Source organism: Haliotis cracherodii, unplaced genomic scaffold (assembly GCF_022045235.1).
Source record: "Haliotis cracherodii isolate W230 unplaced genomic scaffold, xgHalCrac1.p SCAF_11, whole genome shotgun sequence".
Taxonomy (NCBI): Eukaryota; Metazoa; Mollusca; class Gastropoda; order Lepetellida; family Haliotidae; genus Haliotis; species Haliotis cracherodii.
Window position 1 is genome coordinate 44,987,345 of NW_027266266.1, and position 20,849 is coordinate 45,008,193.

At 41.6% G+C, this 20,849-nt stretch overlaps 1 protein-coding gene across 1 annotated transcript; it reads right to left on the bottom strand.

Moving 5' to 3' along the window:
* Positions 1 to 1,695: 1,695 nt before the first annotated feature.
* On the bottom strand, positions 1,696 to 15,305 carry LOC139455854 (uncharacterized). The gene is made up of 19 exons (XM_071237398.1): positions 15,192 to 15,305; positions 14,290 to 14,366; positions 13,324 to 13,439; positions 12,047 to 12,136; positions 11,577 to 11,717; positions 11,125 to 11,240; positions 10,450 to 10,550; positions 9,647 to 9,735; positions 8,910 to 9,025; positions 8,476 to 8,600; positions 7,599 to 7,688; positions 6,653 to 6,825; positions 5,525 to 5,620; positions 5,111 to 5,239; positions 4,714 to 4,860; positions 3,517 to 3,601; positions 2,422 to 2,534; positions 2,143 to 2,296; positions 1,696 to 1,757 (listed from the first exon to the last, which is right to left on the bottom strand). The coding sequence occupies exons 1-19, from the start codon at positions 15,293 to 15,295 to the stop codon at positions 1,696 to 1,698; spliced, it is 2,124 nt and encodes a 707-aa protein (XP_071093499.1). The 5' UTR covers positions 15,296 to 15,305.
* Positions 15,306 to 20,849: the final 5,544 nt, after the last annotated feature.

A 20,849-nucleotide genomic window follows, 5' to 3' on the forward strand; every position in this document is an offset into this window, starting at 1 on the left:
TATGTACAGTCCTGTTCGTTTTATCATTGATAAACCATGAACTCGCATTAAGTCTTTGAAAGGCATTTAGAAGTGATACACATAATGAAGAGAATTTATGGATGTCAACTTCTTTGTTATGAGGAAGACAACGTTTCGGAGTATATACTTAAATCTATGGATGTCAACTTCTTTGTTATGAGGAAGACAACGTTTCGGAGTATATATTCATATACTTACTCCGAAGTTGACATCCATAAATTCTCTTCCTTATCAGCTAAATATTAGAGCTTTCCAAAGACACTTTACGTTCACCGATATGGTATCTAATTCAAATCTGACCTCCTCCGTGGTCTAGTGGTAGAGCGTCCGCCCGGAGAGCGGAAGGTCCAGGGTCCGATCCCCGGTCGCGACATACCAAATATGTCCTTGAAAAAAGTAGTTCCTCAAAACGAGAGATGAAATGAGCGTGAATATTCTCACTGTTCTGCAGAAACCCTTTTTTGCAGTTTGTTGAGAACTACTTCAGTAAGTCACAGTGACAGTGCGTTGTCACGTGCAGGACGTCAAAATGGCCGACACGATCAACGTGAGTTGAGTTAGAAAAGTTCCTGTGTGAATGAGGTGTTAATAATCATTGATCAATTGGCAAATCATTCAAAGGTTGGATGGTTTGTTGTTTACCGCCGCGCTCAGGAATATTCCAGCTATATGACGGCAAGCATGGGTTGCTGAAGACCTTTTCTACCCCGGGTCTCATGGTGTTTTTTCTACCAATTTTTCAATTTTTTGTTTGTGATTACTTGAACGAAGTTTTGAGAAAAGTAAACTATGACCTTTGTTTTTACAATATGTAAGATAATTCTCAATATTTATAGATGACTTTACCAAACGGTATGTTCTTAACTTGCTGCTAGATAAATGGGAATCCATTAATGAATGCGTGAATTTTTACATTTGAACTGAAGTTTATTTACAGTGGATTCATTACATTTTTTTGTGTTTACTATTTAAAAAGTTTGTTTTATTTAACCTGACCAACATTTTGACCAGATATATTAATATTTGCAAAAAATCATGTTTTAGAATGACATTTGTTGTGTTATCTATATAGGACTTGAAATCAATTTTTTATTGGTACTAATAGTTGGTATATATCAAGTTTTGCCTGACAGGCCCAGTTTTCTTGCCTGGGTTTTCTTTGTGCTGACCATTTAAAGACACTGTTTCTTATATAACTACATTAATAACAACCAGTTTGTACTTAACACCAATTCTCTCCTCCCATAGCTTACACTTCCTTCCTCTGAACATAACATTATATTGCGGGGAACAATTGATGCTCTGCAGGAATCTCTACTTGTGCATGTCATCGTATCCAAAATACCTCGATCGATGCTCATTATGTCAATCACTGGATTATCTGGTGCAGATTCGAGTATGTACAGATCGCGTCATATAGCTGAAATATTGCTGAGTGCGGCGTTAAACAAACTGATGAGGCATCTGTGTGGTTGTCTGTCGTCTGTCTCTCTGTGTGTTTTGTAAGATCTCAATGACTGTTCTATAAAATGGCTTACATTGTAGTGTCAACTTGTTCAAAATCAAGATTCAAATATTAGTTTCACGACACATATATAACATGCACAACTTTATTCGTTTTATTACAGACACTCATGTCGTCATATCAAAACTCCTGTTGAAGTCCTGGGTGAATTATCCTATTATAGACCCGCTGCATGAAGCCGGATGTGACGTGCTGTGATACTGTTGTATAGCTGCAAAACAAGAGGTCACGTAATCCATCAAATCATAAATGAGTCTTTTCCTAGATGTTTACGACAGGGACCAGTGGACAGTGGACCATAATCACTCATTAAGTGATTTTCAGAAGCAAATACCGCGAGAATACCCCCTACCCCCCCCCCCCCCCCCCCCCCCCCCCCCAAAAAAAAAATAAATAAATAAAAAAATAAAAAATAAATAAATAAATAAATAAATAAATAAATAAATAAATAAATAAATAAAATAAATATAAAAAAGATAAAATAAAATAAAATAAAATAAAATAAAGTAATAACATTTTTTTTTAAAATTAATAAAAGATGTCCTAAACATCCTACATATCGGCAAGTTTCATGCAACAGGTCTTAATCATACTACCTTTCTGCATGTATTTAGGCCCGGTGGGTTGACGCGGTCCTATAGCATTGATATCGATAGGCTGTGGAAATGAGTTTTGTTTGGCCCAGGTTTCTGCTGAACACCGGAACCGGTAGTCATGTTCACTAGGCGACCAAAAATCAGCAGGACTGGCCTAAAATCAAAGTCAGAATCAGTAATGTAAAGATTTGAATTTAAGTCGTATTGTGCAGGATCATGTTGTTATTTGCATTACCAATTCGTTTGATGTGCACATGTTAACAAAGACGGGGGTCTTACCTTGAAGTTATCATAAATGTCGTAGTATTCCTTCTTTTCGAGACCATTGCCATGGAATTGAACGATACCTGGCCCACGTTTGTTGTAGAAGGCGTTCTCGTAGATCAGATTACCTGCGAAGAACAGACACGGGGATTAGAACACACACGGGGATTAGAACACACACGGGGATTAGAACACACACGAGGATTAGAACACACACGGGGATTAGACCACACACGGGGATTAGAACACACACGGGGATTAGAACACACTCGGGGATTAGAACAGACACGGGGATTAGAACAGACACATGAGTTGAATATGGTCACACTGTACTTTCAGAAATATTCCAACATTGAGAGAACACCAAAATTGGCTTCAAACATTGTGTTCTTGTCGAGGATAACAATTTTTTATGAGTAAATATTTCCTGTCAACTACCAAACGGGTATATCTAAAATTCAAAATGAGCCGAATTGAACAGAGAGCTTCTGAAAACGTTTATACGTCGCTGAATGCCTAAAAAAATAGAATACGATCCTTACGTGTTATACAATGCAAAACGATCCTTTAATGAACAATTAGAAATACCTATCTGATTTAGGTATTAATCTTCACTATATGAGGACTAGAACTTAAGTAACTGAAAATGGCAAAGGAAATTAAATTTGTATAAAGTTTGAAACGTTGAGTGGCTTGGCACTGTGACAAAACTTCCTGATGAAATTCCATAACATGCCAATATTTGAGTGAAGGAGTATTGGAATGGTGAGGGCTTTGGTTGGTTGGTTTGTTGTTTAACGCCACACTCAGCAATATTCCAGCTATATGACGGCGGTCTGTAAATAATCGAGTCTGGACCAGACAATCCAGTGATTAATATCACGAGCATCGATCCACGCAATTGGGATCGATGACATGTATTAACAAAGTCACCGAGCCTGACCACCCGATCCCGTTAGTCGCCTTTTACGACAGGCAGAGTCACCTTTTACGGCAAGCATAGGTTGCTGAATACCTATTCTACCCCGGAATCTTCACGGGTCTAATGGTGAGGGCGAATGTAGGAGTAAACACTGGAGGAGTGTAATGGTGAATGTGTTTCTTTCTTACCCATTGGATACATAGGATGATTGGAGTCTATTACGGCCAGTTTGGGGTACCTCTCTGACCACAGCTTGGTCTTGTATGGAACGGTCTGGAAGACAAAGAATTGACTTACAAGACTCTTAGGTAGTACATAAGGCAGACCGGATTGTCATACATGATAACGGCCTAACGTCAGAGAGGATCGTAAACATTGCTGAGAGCAATATCATAAAAAATCCCAATGAAAAACTTCAGAAGGAGTGAGGTGAAATGGGGTTTAACGTCGTGTCCAAGATTATTGCACTTATACAGCGACGTGTGTGTGTGTGTGTGTGTGTGTATGTGTGTGCTCTTTTACTAGTCCGGACTGATTTATAGTGCTAGCTCACTGAGATACCATGCCGCAGTTTAACATGAATACCCCACTCAGACACAGTATACTGACTCCGAGTCGACCAGTCCTTGTTTTAGCCCCTTAATGCCGAGCGCCAGACAGGGTAGCAACAAGTACCATCTTTTAACGTCTTTTGGTATGACGCGGTCGGGGATCGAACCCCTGACCTTCCGCTCTCCGGGCGGACGCTCTACCACTAGACCACGGAGGTGGTCCTTCAGAAGGAAGGAGCTATGAAGGCCTTACAGGCTTGTTTCAATACCCAATATTAAATATACGCCTAAGAATAACAAGTCTCGATTATCCGACGAATTGATTCCATTGGGCGTAAAAGGCAAATAGGGGTGAAAATTGTATGGATGGATCACGAAAAATCAGTGATGACACCACGTGTTCGCGAAAAGGGTAAACATGCCCTGTCCTAGCGGTAGCAACCGCCACTCACACAATTTGCATAAGCAGTAATTGTGTCTTTGTTGTGTTCAGCTAATGGTAAAACATATATAATTATAACATCGATATTTAGTAAAATGCGATCGATTCAGATCTGATTTAGAACAAGAATAAAACCTAGCAGCAGAAACGTGAGTGATCACAACCACAGTGAGTGAGTATTGTTTTACGTCACTTTTGACAATATTCCAGCAATATAACGGCGGGGGACACCAGAAATGGGCTTCACACATTGTACCCATGTCGGGAATCGAACCCGGGTCTTCGGCGTGTCGAGCGAGCGCTTTAACCACTAGGCTACCCGACCGCCCCTATCACAATCACAAGAAGACACTCATGGCTTAGCACTAGTCAAGGGACCAAAGCATAACTACCGCCAATTTTGCATAGAGGTTACCCCCAGTGGTATTATATAGGATACCACGGAAGTCCACATTGAGGGGGAAGTCAACAGCATCGTAGAAGACGTTGTGGCGTACGATGTTGTCACGACCTCCGCCGATATTGACGTGGTACTGGTTCTGTGAAATGAAATGTTTTGTTTATCAAAGGTTATGTATAACAAGACACTGTGATCGTGATTGTTCTTGTGGCCGAACTTTTTACTTTCTTAACGTCCGTTTAGAAAGAAATAATGGATGTAATAAGACTTTGTTTTATACATAAGATAACATTCGTCTTACACGGATAGAGACTGTCTTGCTCTAATAGATGAAACATTTAAGAACCCATTTTGGAGATGTTCGAGGTACGATAAAAGTCCTTGTGTACCTTGTAGAAGACGTTGTGTTCGATGAGGACGCTGGAGTACATGTCGTCGAGCATGATGCCTCTGTTTTCTGCACCCGGCATGCGCTTTATTACGTGGTGGATGTGGTTGTATCGGATCACGTTACCACGCTGCAATTTGTTAACCAATTTGTCACTTAAATCATTACTTTAAACAAACTCAAAATGCTTACACGAGAAAAAACAACAACACAAACCTCCTATTTTGATGCGCAGTGATTACTGCCAATTGGAAGATACTCGAATACTTTAAAGAGGTGGATTTATACGAGGTAATAATTAAGAAACTTGGAAGACGATCAAGAAACAATAAGCAGTGTCTCAATGGAAAACACAGAACTGCAAGTCATGAAAACAAGATGGCACACGCAAGGGATTATTTTCTTTGCTACTCACTGCGGCCCAATCTCTGCCAGAGTGTACCCCGCCACAATCAGTGCTGTTCACACACATGTGGTGAATATGGTTGTACTCCATTATGTTGTCGTTACCCTGGCAACCAAGAAGTGTTTTATTTATTTTAGTATGAATTTATTCAGGTTGTGATTTTTTCCGATATATGTTGGGCCTTGAAAAGGACACATGTCATATCTTGCCCTTAGCAAACTAAACTGTTAAAAGGTGGACTAAGCATAGGGCAAATTGGCAGTCCTATCAAGTTTAATTAAAGGCATTCAAACACCACCTAGCTTGTATACTAACTCAATGATGTAATGTACATCAGAGTTTGGAATTAATGATTACAATATTTATACAGACAATGTCTCATTTTTACACACAACATTGTCAATGTCTCGGTGAATGAGACTGAACTTCATTACGTTGTCGTTACCCTCGCAACCAAGATGTGTTTTAGTGGTTTAGTTGGTTTGAGGATTGTTCCAAATAGGTTGTGATTTTATGCCAGAATATGTTGGGCCTTGAAGAAAGAAATATGTAATATCTTGTTATGTGGAATACTTGTCCTTAGCAAACTAAACTGTTGAACGCAAGGGGACAAGGCACGGGGCCAATTTGGAGTCCTAGAAAGTTTAATTTAGTCTTTTAAAACACCACCTAGATTGTAGTGAAGCATGCAGTGTATATCAGAAGAGCAATTGATAAGAATATTTATACATACAATGCCTCATTTTTTCACACACAACACTCATGTCAATGTCAAGATCTGAACTAAAAATTATCTTTTAATTGTATTGTTCCTCATTAATGAAATGATTCTAGACACATTGAACATGCTGTTTGGTTCCAGTGAGATAAAATAGACTAAACTATTGTCATACTCATGAGAAGTGGCAGCTAAACGTAACAAACTATGTGGCCTCAGAGGAATCTAATGCTTTCAGATGGTAGGCTTTCAAGTAAGTATTTGTTTCAGATAGACACAAACCAAAACATTTCACTGAAAAAAACCCAACTCAGATAACCGGGCATAGAAACCTTCAAATGAATCTTGAACGGTTGATCCAGGAGGAATGATTGATTCCGAATGAATAAATAAATCGTGTGTGCATTCAACAGACATACCCTCCACATCAACCCTGTGTATTGGCCGTCGTGGAGGTGGTTGTAACGGGCAACGTTGCCGACGCCATCAATAGTAATAGCGTTATAGCCAGTGCCCCCTACACGGGCAAACATCCAAATATGGTTGTCTTCGACCACGTTACTGGATGGTGTTAGTGTAATCCGGTCGCCACCTGTAAGTGTGCAAAACATACGAATCTGTACATGAATCTGTTCCTCTGAAAGATGGCTTGGTTTCTATGTGGTGTATTCCATTTACAGATTACTAAACCATAAGAGCTGTGACAAGTCTGTTTGACTGGTCATTTGATGTGCCAAAATGGGACCCGAGGTTGATAAGAAATAATGTTTTTTATTCTTTGTTTATATGTGGTCTCTTTTTTAGGTCGGTTTCAATCCAGTAGCGGCTTCTATGATGTGGTTGCTTGTTGGTTTGTTGTTTAACGCCGCACTCAGCAATATTTCAGCTATATGACGGCGGTCTGTAAATAATCGTGTCTGGACCAGACAATCCAGTGATTAGTATCATGAGCATCGATCCACGCAATTGGGATACGATGACATGCATCAACCAAGTCAGGGAGCCTGACCCCCCGATCCCGTTAGTCGCCTTTTACGACAAGCATAGTCACCTTTTACGGCAAGTATGGGTTGCTGAATACCTATTCTACCCCGGAATCTTCACGGGTCGGCTGCCTTATGAGGACCGTGGTAGAAAGTTTACAGTCACATTACTATCTCATAAGACAAGGTATCCATTTACTGCTTGCGGAATTATAAACAAATATCGAACAAAATCAGTTGCCTAATAAGACAGCATGTAACCTGTGTTTCAGTGTGACAGGACAGACTATAAACTTTCAGCAGTTCATCTTGCGAGACACAGTCACTCATTCCGCTACTCCCAACCAACGTTGCTTGAATTGAGACATGTGAATTTTATTACCGTACAAACTGACGCCACCGTTTGTGTAATGGATGTCGCACCGGGATACAGTGATGTTGCTACTTGCCCTGATGTCGACGCCATACGAACCTGATAATGTGAAAGTTTAGAAATATAGTAAAACAAACTGGAGTATACAAAACGTTGACTATGCTTTTTTTAGGCTATCCTTGATGGTATGCTCCTTACTTTTACCTACTCTCCCCAAAACCTTTAACTCCCTTTGGCAAAGAGACTCTTATTCCACGAGGACACAGAGATGAGAGAGACGTTCAGTGGAGGATTGATAAGTTCTGAGTTGTACATAAGTATGACGTTGTCGTTCGAATCGAAATTGGTTCTGGCTAGAGCTCGCCAGGTGGTCGTCAGCATATCGTGGATTCTCTGGACAATGCCTGGTATTGCTGGCATCACAGGCCTTCCGGGACGGAGGTCGTCATCCGGGTTCTCCCTGTCAAGTTTAGGCTCTGCTGCCGACCACCTTTTGGTGTGAAGCCCTTGTTCTTCAAGAAGTTCATCACTACAAGTTCCTCAAGTTTGTCCATTTTCCAAAGGTCACATATCTCTGCATATTTTCTTTACTTGTCACAGCAAAACATTTTAATTAGTTAATACAAGTTGAGGATATACCTCTATATTTCACAAAATATTTCACTTCGCAATTCTTTCAATGTGAGGCTCAGAACTTATCAATCACTCCTTGTAGATGTTGTCGTTGTCACTGATTTTTTAGTTATCCCTTCATATAATTTTCACAGCTATTTTGCATTTTATACCCATTGGAATCTGTTTCGGTAGATAATCAAGACTGGTTATACTATGGTGTTGAGATTTTCTATTTACTCTATATTCCAAAATACCTGATTCCATATCTCACCCAAATTCTTAATGTCCATGTTTTGAACGTTGATGTTGTTAAGACCGTTTCCCGTGATGCCATTGCGTCGACACGCCTCCAAAGTGAATCCCTCAAAATTGAGGTTATTCACGCCTGGGTCCATGCTGCCAGTGAACGGAGGTAAATACTATGTAAAGTCAGTCAGTCTGTTCGGACGGGATGCACACATTTTTATGGCATGTTTTTTTAGCCTGATTTCAATTAAACTCACAATATCCAAGTCCAGCTATTGCCTTTATAATTTTTTCATTCCTTTATAAAAAAAAGAAAGAAAAAAAGACAAGACAAAACCCGCATGCTGCATGTAACACTACGTATCCTGTTGTGAGTATAACATGAATACTTCATTTGCGGCTATTCGAATGCCTAGTTGAACTTATTAAACTAACTATAGTCGACAAGGGCGTACGGACCTGATGCAGTCGTCGATGAGGGACACGGTGATGATGTCAGAGGAGGCCAAGGTGCCCGTCTTTGTGTTCGGCCAGATGTACAGGTTGCCATTGGACCGGTCCAGAAAGAACTCTCCCTATGAATAACACAAGACATAAACTGGCAACAGTCACTCATACCCTTAGTAGTAATGATAAGGACTTGGGATATTCACATTGTGAGGTGAGGTGATGTGAAATTGGGTTTAACGTCGCGTCCAAGATTGTTGCACTTATATAGCGACGTGCAAGCACGTGTGTTTGTGTGGCTGCTTGTACTAGTCCGGACTGATGCCGATTTATAGTGCTAGCTCACTGGGATACCATGCCGCAGTTTAACATGTATACCCCACTCAGACACAGTATACTCCGAGCCATCCAGTCTTTGTTTTAGCCCCATAATGCCGAGCGTCAGACAGGGTAACAACAAGAACCATCTTTTGGAGTCTTTTGGTATGACGCGGCCAGGGATCGAACACCGGACCTTCCGCTCTCCGGGCGGACGCTCTACCTCTAGACCACGGAGGCGGTCACTTGGAGAAGGGAGGTGGCCAGGTGGGTGAAGGTGAGTAAGTGGTGTGGGAATGAACGAGGGTGGAGGAGGAGGCGGGGGAAAAAGAAGGGAAAAAGAGTAGAGGGATGAGACAGGGTGCGAGGGAGGAGGAAGGTGGGGTGAAGGAAGGAGAAACAGGGTGGTGGAAGGAGGGAATTCTTCTCACCGGCAGATCCAGCTCTGACAGCATGTTGATCATCCGGAAGTAACCACCCTGATTGTCAGCATAGGCAAGATGGATCGGGTTGTAATGACCTGGACATAATGGAACCAATCTATAATATCTAAATCTAACAGGTCATTTGCGTGAAAAACGCAGGTATGCCAGGAGACGCCTTAACAACCTTTGCGAAACATTTTTTTTTTCTTCGGTTTTCTTTTCTAAGTCAACTACTGTGCGCGTGAGTGAGTGAGTGGGTTGGGTTTAACGCCGCTTTTAACAGTATTCCAGTTATATCGCGGCGTGTCAGCTTAATGTGGGAGGAAAGCCCGAAGTGATGCAGGTCTCAGACGTTTACCACTTCGGTGAAACCCACGAGCACGGGTATGGTGCTGACAAACCTAGAAACATAATCGGGGCGAACCGGGATTCGAACCCACAATCATAGGTTTCTGGCGTGTCCAAGGGACGCAACTCTGCACAGCGAATCGCGGCGCCTCAGACGACTGGGCCACCCGTGCCCCCTGTGCGCGTGAAGATTATACAGTCTTGTTGAGAACTTTGGTCTGACGAGCATTCATGCCTTTACAAATCTTCATATCTCGTTGCTATGGTTTGTTTTGTTAAGCAAAAGGTGTATTGACGAAATATTAACAAATTAAAGATACTTCTACTTTTCTGTTTTGTAATGATTAACCTAATCCATCATAAATATGATCGAAAATCAAAGTCAAGATCTCGTAATACAATCTGTGTGTGTCCAGGAGAGCATTGGGGATTACCAACCTCCAGACATCAGTTCTACGTACCTACTCTCAGGCCATAGTTCGTCTCGTTTACAATAGTCATCTGATGTTTCTGGGTGTCAAGGTGGCCGATTTTCGTAGCATCATCCGACCAGCTGTACATCCTGTAAAGACAGCAGCATTGAAAATCTTAAGACCAGACGTGAAATTATTATAATATTCATCAAACACGGTTTGAGGAACACGTTTCTACTAAAATTTTCGGCCCGTGAAGATTCCGGGGTAGAATAGGTCTTCAGCAACCCATGCTTGCCGTAAAAGGCGACTAACGGGATCGGTAGGTCAGGCTCGCTGACTTGGTTGATGCAGGTCATCGATCTCAATTACGTGGATGTATGTTCATGATATCAATCACTGAATTGTCTGGTCCAGTCTCGATTATTTATACAGACCGCTGTCATATAGCTTGAATATTGCTGAGTGCGGCGTAAAACAACCAACCAACCAACCAACCTGCATCAGATTAAGCTTTCCTCCCACGCTAAGCTGATGCGCCGTGATATAACAAGAATACTGTTCAAAGTGGCTTAAATCCCAACTCACCCACTACCACACAACCGTCATTGTACAATACGTCTGTTATGACTGTAAATGTTATTCTGAAGGTTACCGCCGTCATATAGCTGGAATATTGCTGAGTCCGTTAAACAACAAACCAAAAACAATTCTGAAGGTTACCAGTATCCATAGCCCCATGGTTCCTTCTCATGCGCCCATTTGGAGTCTTCGGGCGTCTTGTAGGTGAAGGTCTTGCCATGTTGGCCAAGCGGAACGGAGACGATGTTCAGGAATATCTTGAAGAATGTCACAAATTCGCCAAGTTATTGAGTTATTGTTCGAGATAATACAGTCAGTGTTTAATTTGGGGAATTATGGGCCAAGAACATACTACATGACAATGTATTTTATCTGATGCGATACATAGCCAGGCCATATGATTGTGATATGTATAATGATCCACTAGTACCAATATGATATTATTCACTTCACATACATTGGCGAAATTGGGTTTTGAAGCTGGGTTTGTCTTAACTTAACAATCAAAACTTTTCCCATGTGACAAAAAATACATTATTGATGTATGTAAGCCATGACGTTAAACAACAAAGACAGAAAGAAAAAAAACATACGTCATTGGGGAACTGGGCTAATCTGGCTGGCTCCCCGTTGATGAAGATCTCCAGCCATGACGTTCTGGAGTAATAGGTGCCGAACTTGGACATCGTGCCGTAGTCGGTGATGCCGGCACTTGGTAGGTGGACCTGCACCACCTACATGAGAAGAAGAAGTTCTTGAGCAGAGTACCATAAAGTATTAGGTAGAAAGTCGGGCCTGCATACTGCTGGACAAATTAGTTCGATTGAGCACTTTTGAAACGTGTTTCAATAACATGATGGTGTGTTAGTTTAGTATTGGTGAAAGTCCAAAGTGACACAGGTCGTAGTTGTTTACCAAAATGGAAACGTCCCACAAGCTCAAGTATGTGACCAACAAAAAAAAGAGAACATCTGCTTTTAGAGAAACAATATATGTCTTGAATAAATGACATTAAATATATTCTGAGAAAGTAATTAAACGTAAACAGCATCGGTATATTTACCTTTGATATTACATTTGATGGCAGCATCTTGAGGGCGTCTGTGTCTGTCACCTTGGTAAACAGGTTCGCTGATATCTGCTTGCCTCCTGTCTGGAAGATATCAGGACACATTTGAATAAATGGCAACAAAAGCCCTTTCCAAAATCATAAGAAATGTCAACAACAACAAAAACAAACATTTTACGATCCCGACCATATCATAAGCATGTGTTTATGAATGACTATCAAATACAGTAAAGTACGGTTATAACGAACTCAAAGGGACTACTAATTTTAGTTCGTTATAACCGTAGTTCGTTATAAGCATATATACAGCATAACTACGGCAGATAATCGGGACCAAAAAGGTAAGTTCGTTATATCCGTCAGTTCGTTATAAGCGTGGTTTACTGTACATGTATGATGTTCAGATGTTCACGAAAAGGTGAGTTTCTTCTCATGTCAATAAATGTATCATATTTATTACAAGGAAGCCTCTCGCCTGGATGAAACAGGACTAATCATACTCTTTTGGAGTTCTAAGAAGCTTTAGGTTTATATGCTTTTTAAATACCTGCGTAGATACTCCCCACGTGGACCTTCCCACTCTCCACGTGAATCACTCACCACATTGACCACCCCAGTAACCACTCTGGCCTCATCACTTACAACTTGTGCCCCAACTCACCACGTGGACCTCCCCAGTAACCACTCTGGCCTCCTCACTTACCACGTGTGCCCCAACTCACCACGTGGACCTCCCCAGTAACCACTCTGGCCTCCTCACTTACCACGTGTGCCCCAACTCACTACGTGGACCTCCCCAGTAACCACTCTGGCCTCCTCACTTACCACGTGTGCCCCAACTCACCACGTGGACCTCCCCAGTAACCACTCTGGCCTCCTCACTTACCACGTGTGTCCCAACTCACCACGTGGACCTCCCCAGTAACCACTCTGGCCTCCTCACTTACCACGTGTGCCCCAACTCACCACGTGGACCTCCCCAGTAACCACTCTGGCCTCCTCACTTACCACGTGTGCCCCAACTCACCACGTGGACCTCCCCAGTAACCACTCTGGCCTCCTCACTTACCACGTGTGCCCCAACTCACCACGTGGACCTCCCCAGTAACCACTCTGGCCTCCTCACTTACCACGTGTGCCCCAACTCACTACGTGGACCTCCCCAGTAACCACTCTGGCCTCCTCACTTACCACGTGTGCCCCAACTCACCACGCGGACCTCCCCAGTAACCACTCTGGCCTCCTCACTTACCACGTGTGCCCCAACTCACCACGTGGACCTCCTGGTCCTTGTAGGCTCTGAAGGTGACAGGCTGGGAGTAGGCGTGGGTGAAGTGTAGGGTGGACTGCAGGTTGTGGTAGCCTCCCATCAGCTCCACGTACACCGCTGCGGGGACGAAAGAGTATGGAGGCATCACGTTAACAGTATAAACATGTAGATACAGATGGACGTTTCAGCGAACCCCATATGGTATTACAATAGACATTTCCTACACGTTTTTACTCATGTCTACTCACGATGATTTATTTGTTGATACAGATTACCATTACCATTGGAGTAAAAGATGAGTTCATTTAATGGTTGATACCCGTGAAGATCCGGGGTAGAATAGGTCTTCAGCAACCCATGCCTGCCGTAAAAGGCGACTATGCTTGCCGTAAAAGGCGACTAATGGGATCGGGTGGTCACATTCGCTGACTTGGTTGATGCATATCATCGATCCCAATTGCGTGGATCGATGCTTATGATATTAATCACTGGATTGTCTGGTCCAGACTCGATTATTTACAGACCGCCGTCATATAGCTGGAATATTGCTACAAACCAACCAACCAACCAACCATTAAATAGTTGAACAATTGGTTAAAATTTCTCTGTACTTGCAGCGACGTGAGATGGTATTTGATATACATGCGCTTCTCAAAATTGTTAATGTGGCAAATGCCATCTTCGAGATAAACACAAAAAATTCTATAACAAAGTCAACTTGGGGCCGAGTCAAAGGTTCGACATAGCACTGTGTATCGTTATCTAGAATTCGAGATTTGGTGTCAAATGTGTAAGCATTTATATTGTGAAGTGGTCGCGACCCGAGAATAGGTTCGAGATATTCGAGATGACGGGTTCGACTATAAGATACATTCAGGAAATCATGTTATACTGCATGAATTGTGAAGACGAATTTTCATTAGAAGAGATTCGATATTTTGACAGGTGAGCTGCAGAACCTACTCACTGTTGTCCTTGATGCCACTGCTGTCCAGTAACTGCCTGGCCTTGTCCAGGGTGGCAACCGGGTGGGCGGCATCCAACCTGGGTATATACGGTTATATCCCATAGCCACATGTTCACCCTAACATCTACAGATTCATTGAAGTCATCCAGAAAGTCGAGTTCAGTGAAAGGACTAAGGTGGTGCAATTGAACTTGGGGGGGGGGGGGGGCTTTGGCAGATTAAATGGCTGGCATTTTGACTGGTTGTCATCTTTACACAAAGCTCTGATTTCCGAGATTGGTTTGAATTGATGTAAAATCTTATCCCATACAAAATATCAGAATAATTAAAAACATTTTGCGAACGATTACCCATGTGTCGCCAATCAAGGTGTATTTGTGAAAAACGAACTGATTTCCAACACTGGAACAAATCGAAAATTTACCGTCCTAGATTACACCTTCAACCAAAAAATCGTCTGTGTCTATTTCAAAGTGATTAAACTTGTATCTCTCAACAAACATATCGGCCCTTTTGCATAAAAGAATAGATTACCCTGAGTTCCCGTTAAACAACAAACAAACGAACAGACTTGGTTGTAGATGTCATCGATCCCAATTGCGTGGATCGATGCTCATGATGTCAATCACTGAGTTGTCTGGTCCAGATTCGTTTTATTTACAGACCGCCGTCACATAGCTGGAATATTGCTGAGTGCGGCGTTAAACAACAAACAAATAAACAAACAAATATATTCAACAATAGTTTGTGGCTTATACCTCGAAACCATCCTCGCCATATAAACATAATTACATATTATAATTACAATATGAATTTGAATATGATATTGACATTGTAATTATAAAACACTAAGTTCCTCTGTGTCAGTTTCTGACAAAGAACAAAAATACGTGAGTGCTTACCCTGAGTTCCCGTCTGAGCCCTTTGGGCTGACGTAGATGTGGACTGTCTTGGAGTGACCCAGGGGCAACAACAGCCCCAGACACAGAGCGACTACCCACGTCATTGTTTGGTTTCAAGTGTCACAGTCACAGAGTTAATGGTTTATATAGACCGCTGGATAACATGGCCTTGAGCGGGATAAGCATAGTAATGATAGGATAAGGATAAGTGACAAAAATAGATGGGGATCTGAATATACGCCAGCCAAACTCTGTAAATCCACACTGGATTTGAAGAATATTTTGTTTTGTTAGAAGGATGAGCATTCGTTGAAATGGATGCTGGAATAGCTATTTTGAATAAATCTTTCATCAAGAGATTGGGAAAAGGTAGAGTATGACGAAAATACAGTCTCCAAGGTGACGACGTTTTATCATACTATCTACTTACAGAACCGTGGTCACTCAATGACAAATGCCAATATTAATTATTGACATCATAGTTTATTCTGTTAACCAACCATAATCGACAATTTTATTTTAAGTGCCTGTACCAGACGAACTTGTATTTGTAGGATCAGATTTACTCAATTTTAGTTTGATATTTAAAAACAAGCCATATTCCTGCATGCGAAGGGCGATAAAGAAGCCTACATTTCGTTCGCCACGTCGCCCTCCAGGGTTTGAACTGTGTGAAGCCCATTTCTGGCGTCCCTTGCCGCGATATTGCTGGAATATTGTTTAAAGCAGCTTTACGCGAAACTCGCTCACTCACTCTATGTGCGTGAAGATATTAATTATTGGCATCATAGTTTATTTTGTTAACCAACCATAATCGACAATTATATTTTAAGTGCCTGTACCAGACGAACTTGTATTTGTAGGATCAGATTTACTCAATATTAGTTTGATATTTAAAAACAAGCCATATTCCTGCATGCGAAGGGCGACAAAAAAGCCTACATTTCGTTTGTCACGTCGCAGTCCAGGGTTTGAACTGTGTGCAGCCCATTTCTGGCGTCCCTTGCCGCGATATTGCTGGAATATTGTTTAAAGCAGCTTTACACGAAACTCGCTCACTCACTCTATGTGCGTGAAGAGGTCGTAAAATGAGCATAATGTGTAAATGGACCATTTTCACGTGCTATACTCACATAGTCTAAAATAATCGAAAATTAACCTTCAAAGCCACGTGGGTTGTGCATGTTGTACAAGTTGCCGGTCAGTAGTTCTCATTGACCTTGTAACACAAATCTACATATACTTCTTATCTAATAGCGTCATGAACTGGATTTGTATTGCTATGACATATATATATTTGAAAATGTTTGAAATATTACACAATATTAACAAGATTTAAAAACTTCATGAAGTGGCACGGGTGGCCCAGTCGTCTAAGGCGCCGTGCGCCGTCCCTTGGGCATGCCAGAAACCTATGATTGTGGGTTCGAATCCCGGTTCGCCCCGATTATGTTTCTAGGTTTGTCAGCACCATACCCGTGTTGGTGGGTTTCACCGAAATGGTAAACGTCTAAGACCTTCATCACTTCGGGCTTTCCTCTCACATTAAGCTGACACGCCGCGATATAACTGTAATACAGTTAAAAGCGGCGTTAAACCCAACTCACTCACTCACTCACTATCTCCATGACATACAACTGAACATTTGTAACGTTATTCACTCTATTAACAATGACAAATATTCATGTCGTTCTGTCCAAAGTCCTGGTACAGTACATCCTTGGTATTATCCAACAGACTCGTTTCAGAGAAGACAGCATTGAGATTTGGAATAACAGGGAGGTAAAAGTTGATCCAAGGTATCCATGATAAATACATCCTTAAACAGTTTCTTCCATTCACTACACGTCGTGTTGAGATCGGAGGGGGGGGGGGGGGGGGGGGGGTGAGGGGGTGAGGGTGGGGTGGTGGTGGGTGGGATACTTTCAATACCAGTAATACAGGACAGAGAAAGATGACATCTTTCCAATATTAATACATTCAACCAAACAAGAAGGTATACAGACTCAACGAAAAGCTGTAACAATGTGGTCAGTGGGGTCAGTGGGGTCAGTGGGGTCCTTTCCTGAAATTCCTAAACACACCATAACACTGCAACCAAGCCGATGGTAAACACGGACACGACCACGATGATATTAAAACGTGTCCAATGGGGACGTACTTGTCTGGGGCGGGGTGTCAGGATGAATCGCTCACTGGCCTTCGAGCTCTGATGTGAGCTCGATATCTGTTTCTTAATAAATATGGTCTTGGCAGGGACATTTATTTGTCTAGACGGTTGCTCTTTCTGTGAATTGTTGGCACGATAACACTGAACTGTTGTGAAACGTCTCTAACATACCTTCCTAATTCAAGCATATGACAAGCCGTCTTATGATCATTTGATGTTATGTTTGGTGTTGCCAAAGCAAAGTGTGTTTTTGTTGTGGATATACATATTTTAACAAACCGGCATAGGTAATGAAATGTTTATTATTGACCTAATATTTTGTTCTATTCTTAAGGGCAAAGAGAAAGTATACCAAGTTTGTTTTGTAAGTAATTGAAAATTGAAAGAACTGTTGTTAAATTATTAATTATGTCTACTTCACCATCACTAATTCCTGTAACAGTTTTGCAAATAGTAATCTGTGGCTAGGTAATGTGTTAAAATATATTGGTTCAATGAAGGCTGGGGTAAGAAATGAATTTGCAACCACGTGATCTACCAATGTTTTAAATATCAAAATGTGACAAAAAAAGAATTTTTTTTCAAAGATAGGATTTGTGAGGTACTAATCTTATTGAAAAATAAAACCATGTAGAAGTCTTTGAATGCTAACTAAGCGCCAGTTTTGGGGATAACTTAAAATATTTTCAATTGAAAACCAAACATGATAAAATCAACTGAGAGGTATAGTTTCTTTTGCTCCTCAATATATGTTATACAAATGTACTTAACAAAGTGAGTGGCCACTTAAGTTTATGGTAATTCTGTTTTTGTTTAACGTGGCACTAGGCAATATTCCAGATGGCCTGTAAATAATCGAGTCTGGACCAGAAACTTCAGATATTGATATTTTGAACGATTCTTACAGGTACGTTGGCACGCTTACAACTATGTCACTGAACCTGACCACCTGATCCATTATTAATACATTGTATCCAAACAAGAAAGTATACCGACTCAGACTCTGGCCAGTTTGTTTCATATTAAATACAGGTCAGTTATATGTTGATAACAGATACTGACACATCGTGTCACAGTACAATTAGTTGATTCATACCCATGTGTAACATCCATGTACCAGACCAACAAAGTCATGCACCCTGTGGACAACAGAAGTCAGACCTCACTCAAATCATACAGTTCAGTAAGTTGTGTTTCCACCTCTAGCAGACCCGTGAAGATCCGGGGTAGAATAAGTCTTCAGCAACCCATGCTTGCCATTAAAGGCGACTATGCTTGTCGTAAAAGGCGACTAACGGGATCGGGTGGTCAGGCTCGCTGACTTGGTTGATCCAGGTCATCGATCCCAATTGCGTAGATCGATGCTAGTGATATCAATCACTGGATTGTCTGGTCCAGACTCGATTATTTTACAGACCGCCGTCATATAGCTGGAATATTCCTGAGTGCGGCGTAAAACAACAAACCAAACCAAAAAACCTCTAGCACCTATACATGATCGACAACGTCTCATTGTTCACCTTTATGCTTGGGACATTTGCCATTCGTCAATGAGATGGTTTGTTGGTTGATGCGGACGTCGCTATCCACGGCGACTATGCTCATCCCAAAGGTGTTCAATCGGGCTTAAATCTGGTGAACACGCTGGAAACGGTAGGTCATTCTGAACGAGAAACGCAGTACAGACATGAGCAATATGTGGCCAAATGCTGCTATGCTAAGATGTAGCGTGAGATTTCTTGCAATCAGTGAAACAACTATTGGAGCTAACATTTCAACGAAAAGCTGTAACAATGTTAAGGTCAGTGGGTTCCTGTCCTGAAACTCCTAAACACACCATGACACTGCAACCACCATGGTCACGTCCGCCAAGCCGATGGTAAACACGGACACGACCACGATGATATTAAAACGTGTCCAATGGGGACGTACTTGTCTGGGGCGGGGTGTCAGGATGAATCGCTCACTGGCCTTCGAGCTCTGATGTGAGCTCGATATCTGTTCCTTATGGTCTTGGCAGGGACATTCATTTGTCTAGACGATTGCTCTTTCTGTGAATTGTTGGCACGATAACATTGAAACGTTGTGCAACGTCTCTAACATACCTTCCTAATTCAAGCATACGACAAGCCGTCTTATGTTCATTTGATGTTATGTTGGGTGTTGCCAAAGCAAAGTGTGTTTTTGTTGTGGATATACATATTTTAACAGACTGGCATAGGTAATGAAATGTTTATTATTGACCACATATTTTGTTCTATTCTTAAGGGCAAAAAGAAAGTATACCAAGTTTGTTTTGTAAGTAATTGAAAATTGAAAGAACTGTTGTTAAATTATTGATTATGTCTACCTCACCATCATTAATTCCTGTAACAGTTTTGCAAATGGTAACCCGTGGCTAGGTAATGTGTTAAAATATATTGGTTTAATGAAGGCTGGGGTGAGAAATGAATTTGCATCCATCTGATTCCTACCAATGTTTTAAATGTCAATTTGTGACAAAAAATTTTTATATTTTTTCAAAGATATATATGTGTTAGGTACTAATCATTTTGAAAAATAAAACCATGTAGAAGTCTTTGAAAGCTAACTTAGCGCCAGTACAGTTAATTTTGGGGAAACCTTAAAATATTTTCAACTGAAAACCAAACATGATAAAATCAACTTCGAGGTATAGTTTCTTTTGCTCCTCAGTATATGCTATACATATGCTCAACAAAGTGAGAGGCCACTAAAGTTTATGGTAATGCTGTTTTAGTTTAACGTGGCACTAGGCAATATTCCAGGTGGCCTGTAAATAATCGTGTCTGGACCAGAAACTTCAGATATTGATATTTTCAACGATTCTTACAGGTACGTTGGCACGCTTGCAATCATGTCACTGAGCCTGACCACCTGATCCATTGAATCGCCTGATATGAGCAGTCTAGACCAGTTCTAGCCGGGTAAGGTAAAAGCTTTTATATAGAGGACAACCATAAATGATCTCCATAACTTTGTCTTTCATCACCTTCGTGTTGCATTGTCGATAAACTCGTTCTCTGCCGTCATTTCGAAACAAGTTAAACCGACTTTCATCAGTAAACAGCACTCGACGCCAATTTCTCACTTGCCAGCGTCGAACCTGCCTCGCCCATCGTAGTCTCAGGCGCTGCTGTTGAGCAGTCAGTACCAATCCTCGGAAAGCTCGATACGCTCGGATTCTAGCAGCACTAAGTCGTCGTAGTACTGTACGTGGGCTAATGGGATGTCCCAACGCTGTTGCTGCCGTCGCCGTCGCCGTTACAAATCTGTTTCGCAGGTGAATGAGCCGTAGCTGACCGTCTTCCAGTGGTGTTGTCACTCGGGGTTGTCCGGTTCTAGGCCTGTCCTGTGTCCTCCCTGTCTGCCTGTACCGTTGAATCAGCCTGGCTACTGTCAATGGTGTACAACCAAACCTTCTGGCAATTTTGACCTGTGTTGCCCCCCACTTCGGCCATACCGATGGC

What these genes read in the sequence shown, in the direction of transcription:
- LOC139455854 (XM_071237398.1), bottom strand. Translation starts at nt 15,295, where the DNA reads ATGACGTGGGTAGTCGCTCTGTGTCTGGGGCTGTTGTTGCCCCTGGGT. An exon ending in GAACTATGGCCTGAGAGTAG is followed by an intron (nt 9,736 to 10,449) that starts GTACGTAGAACT and finishes CATTATGTCCAG; the next exon opens with GTCATTACAACCCGATCCAT. An exon ending in AACACAACGTCTTCTACAAG is followed by an intron (nt 4,861 to 5,110) that starts GTACACAAGGAC and finishes TTCATTTCACAG; the next exon opens with AACCAGTACCACGTCAATAT.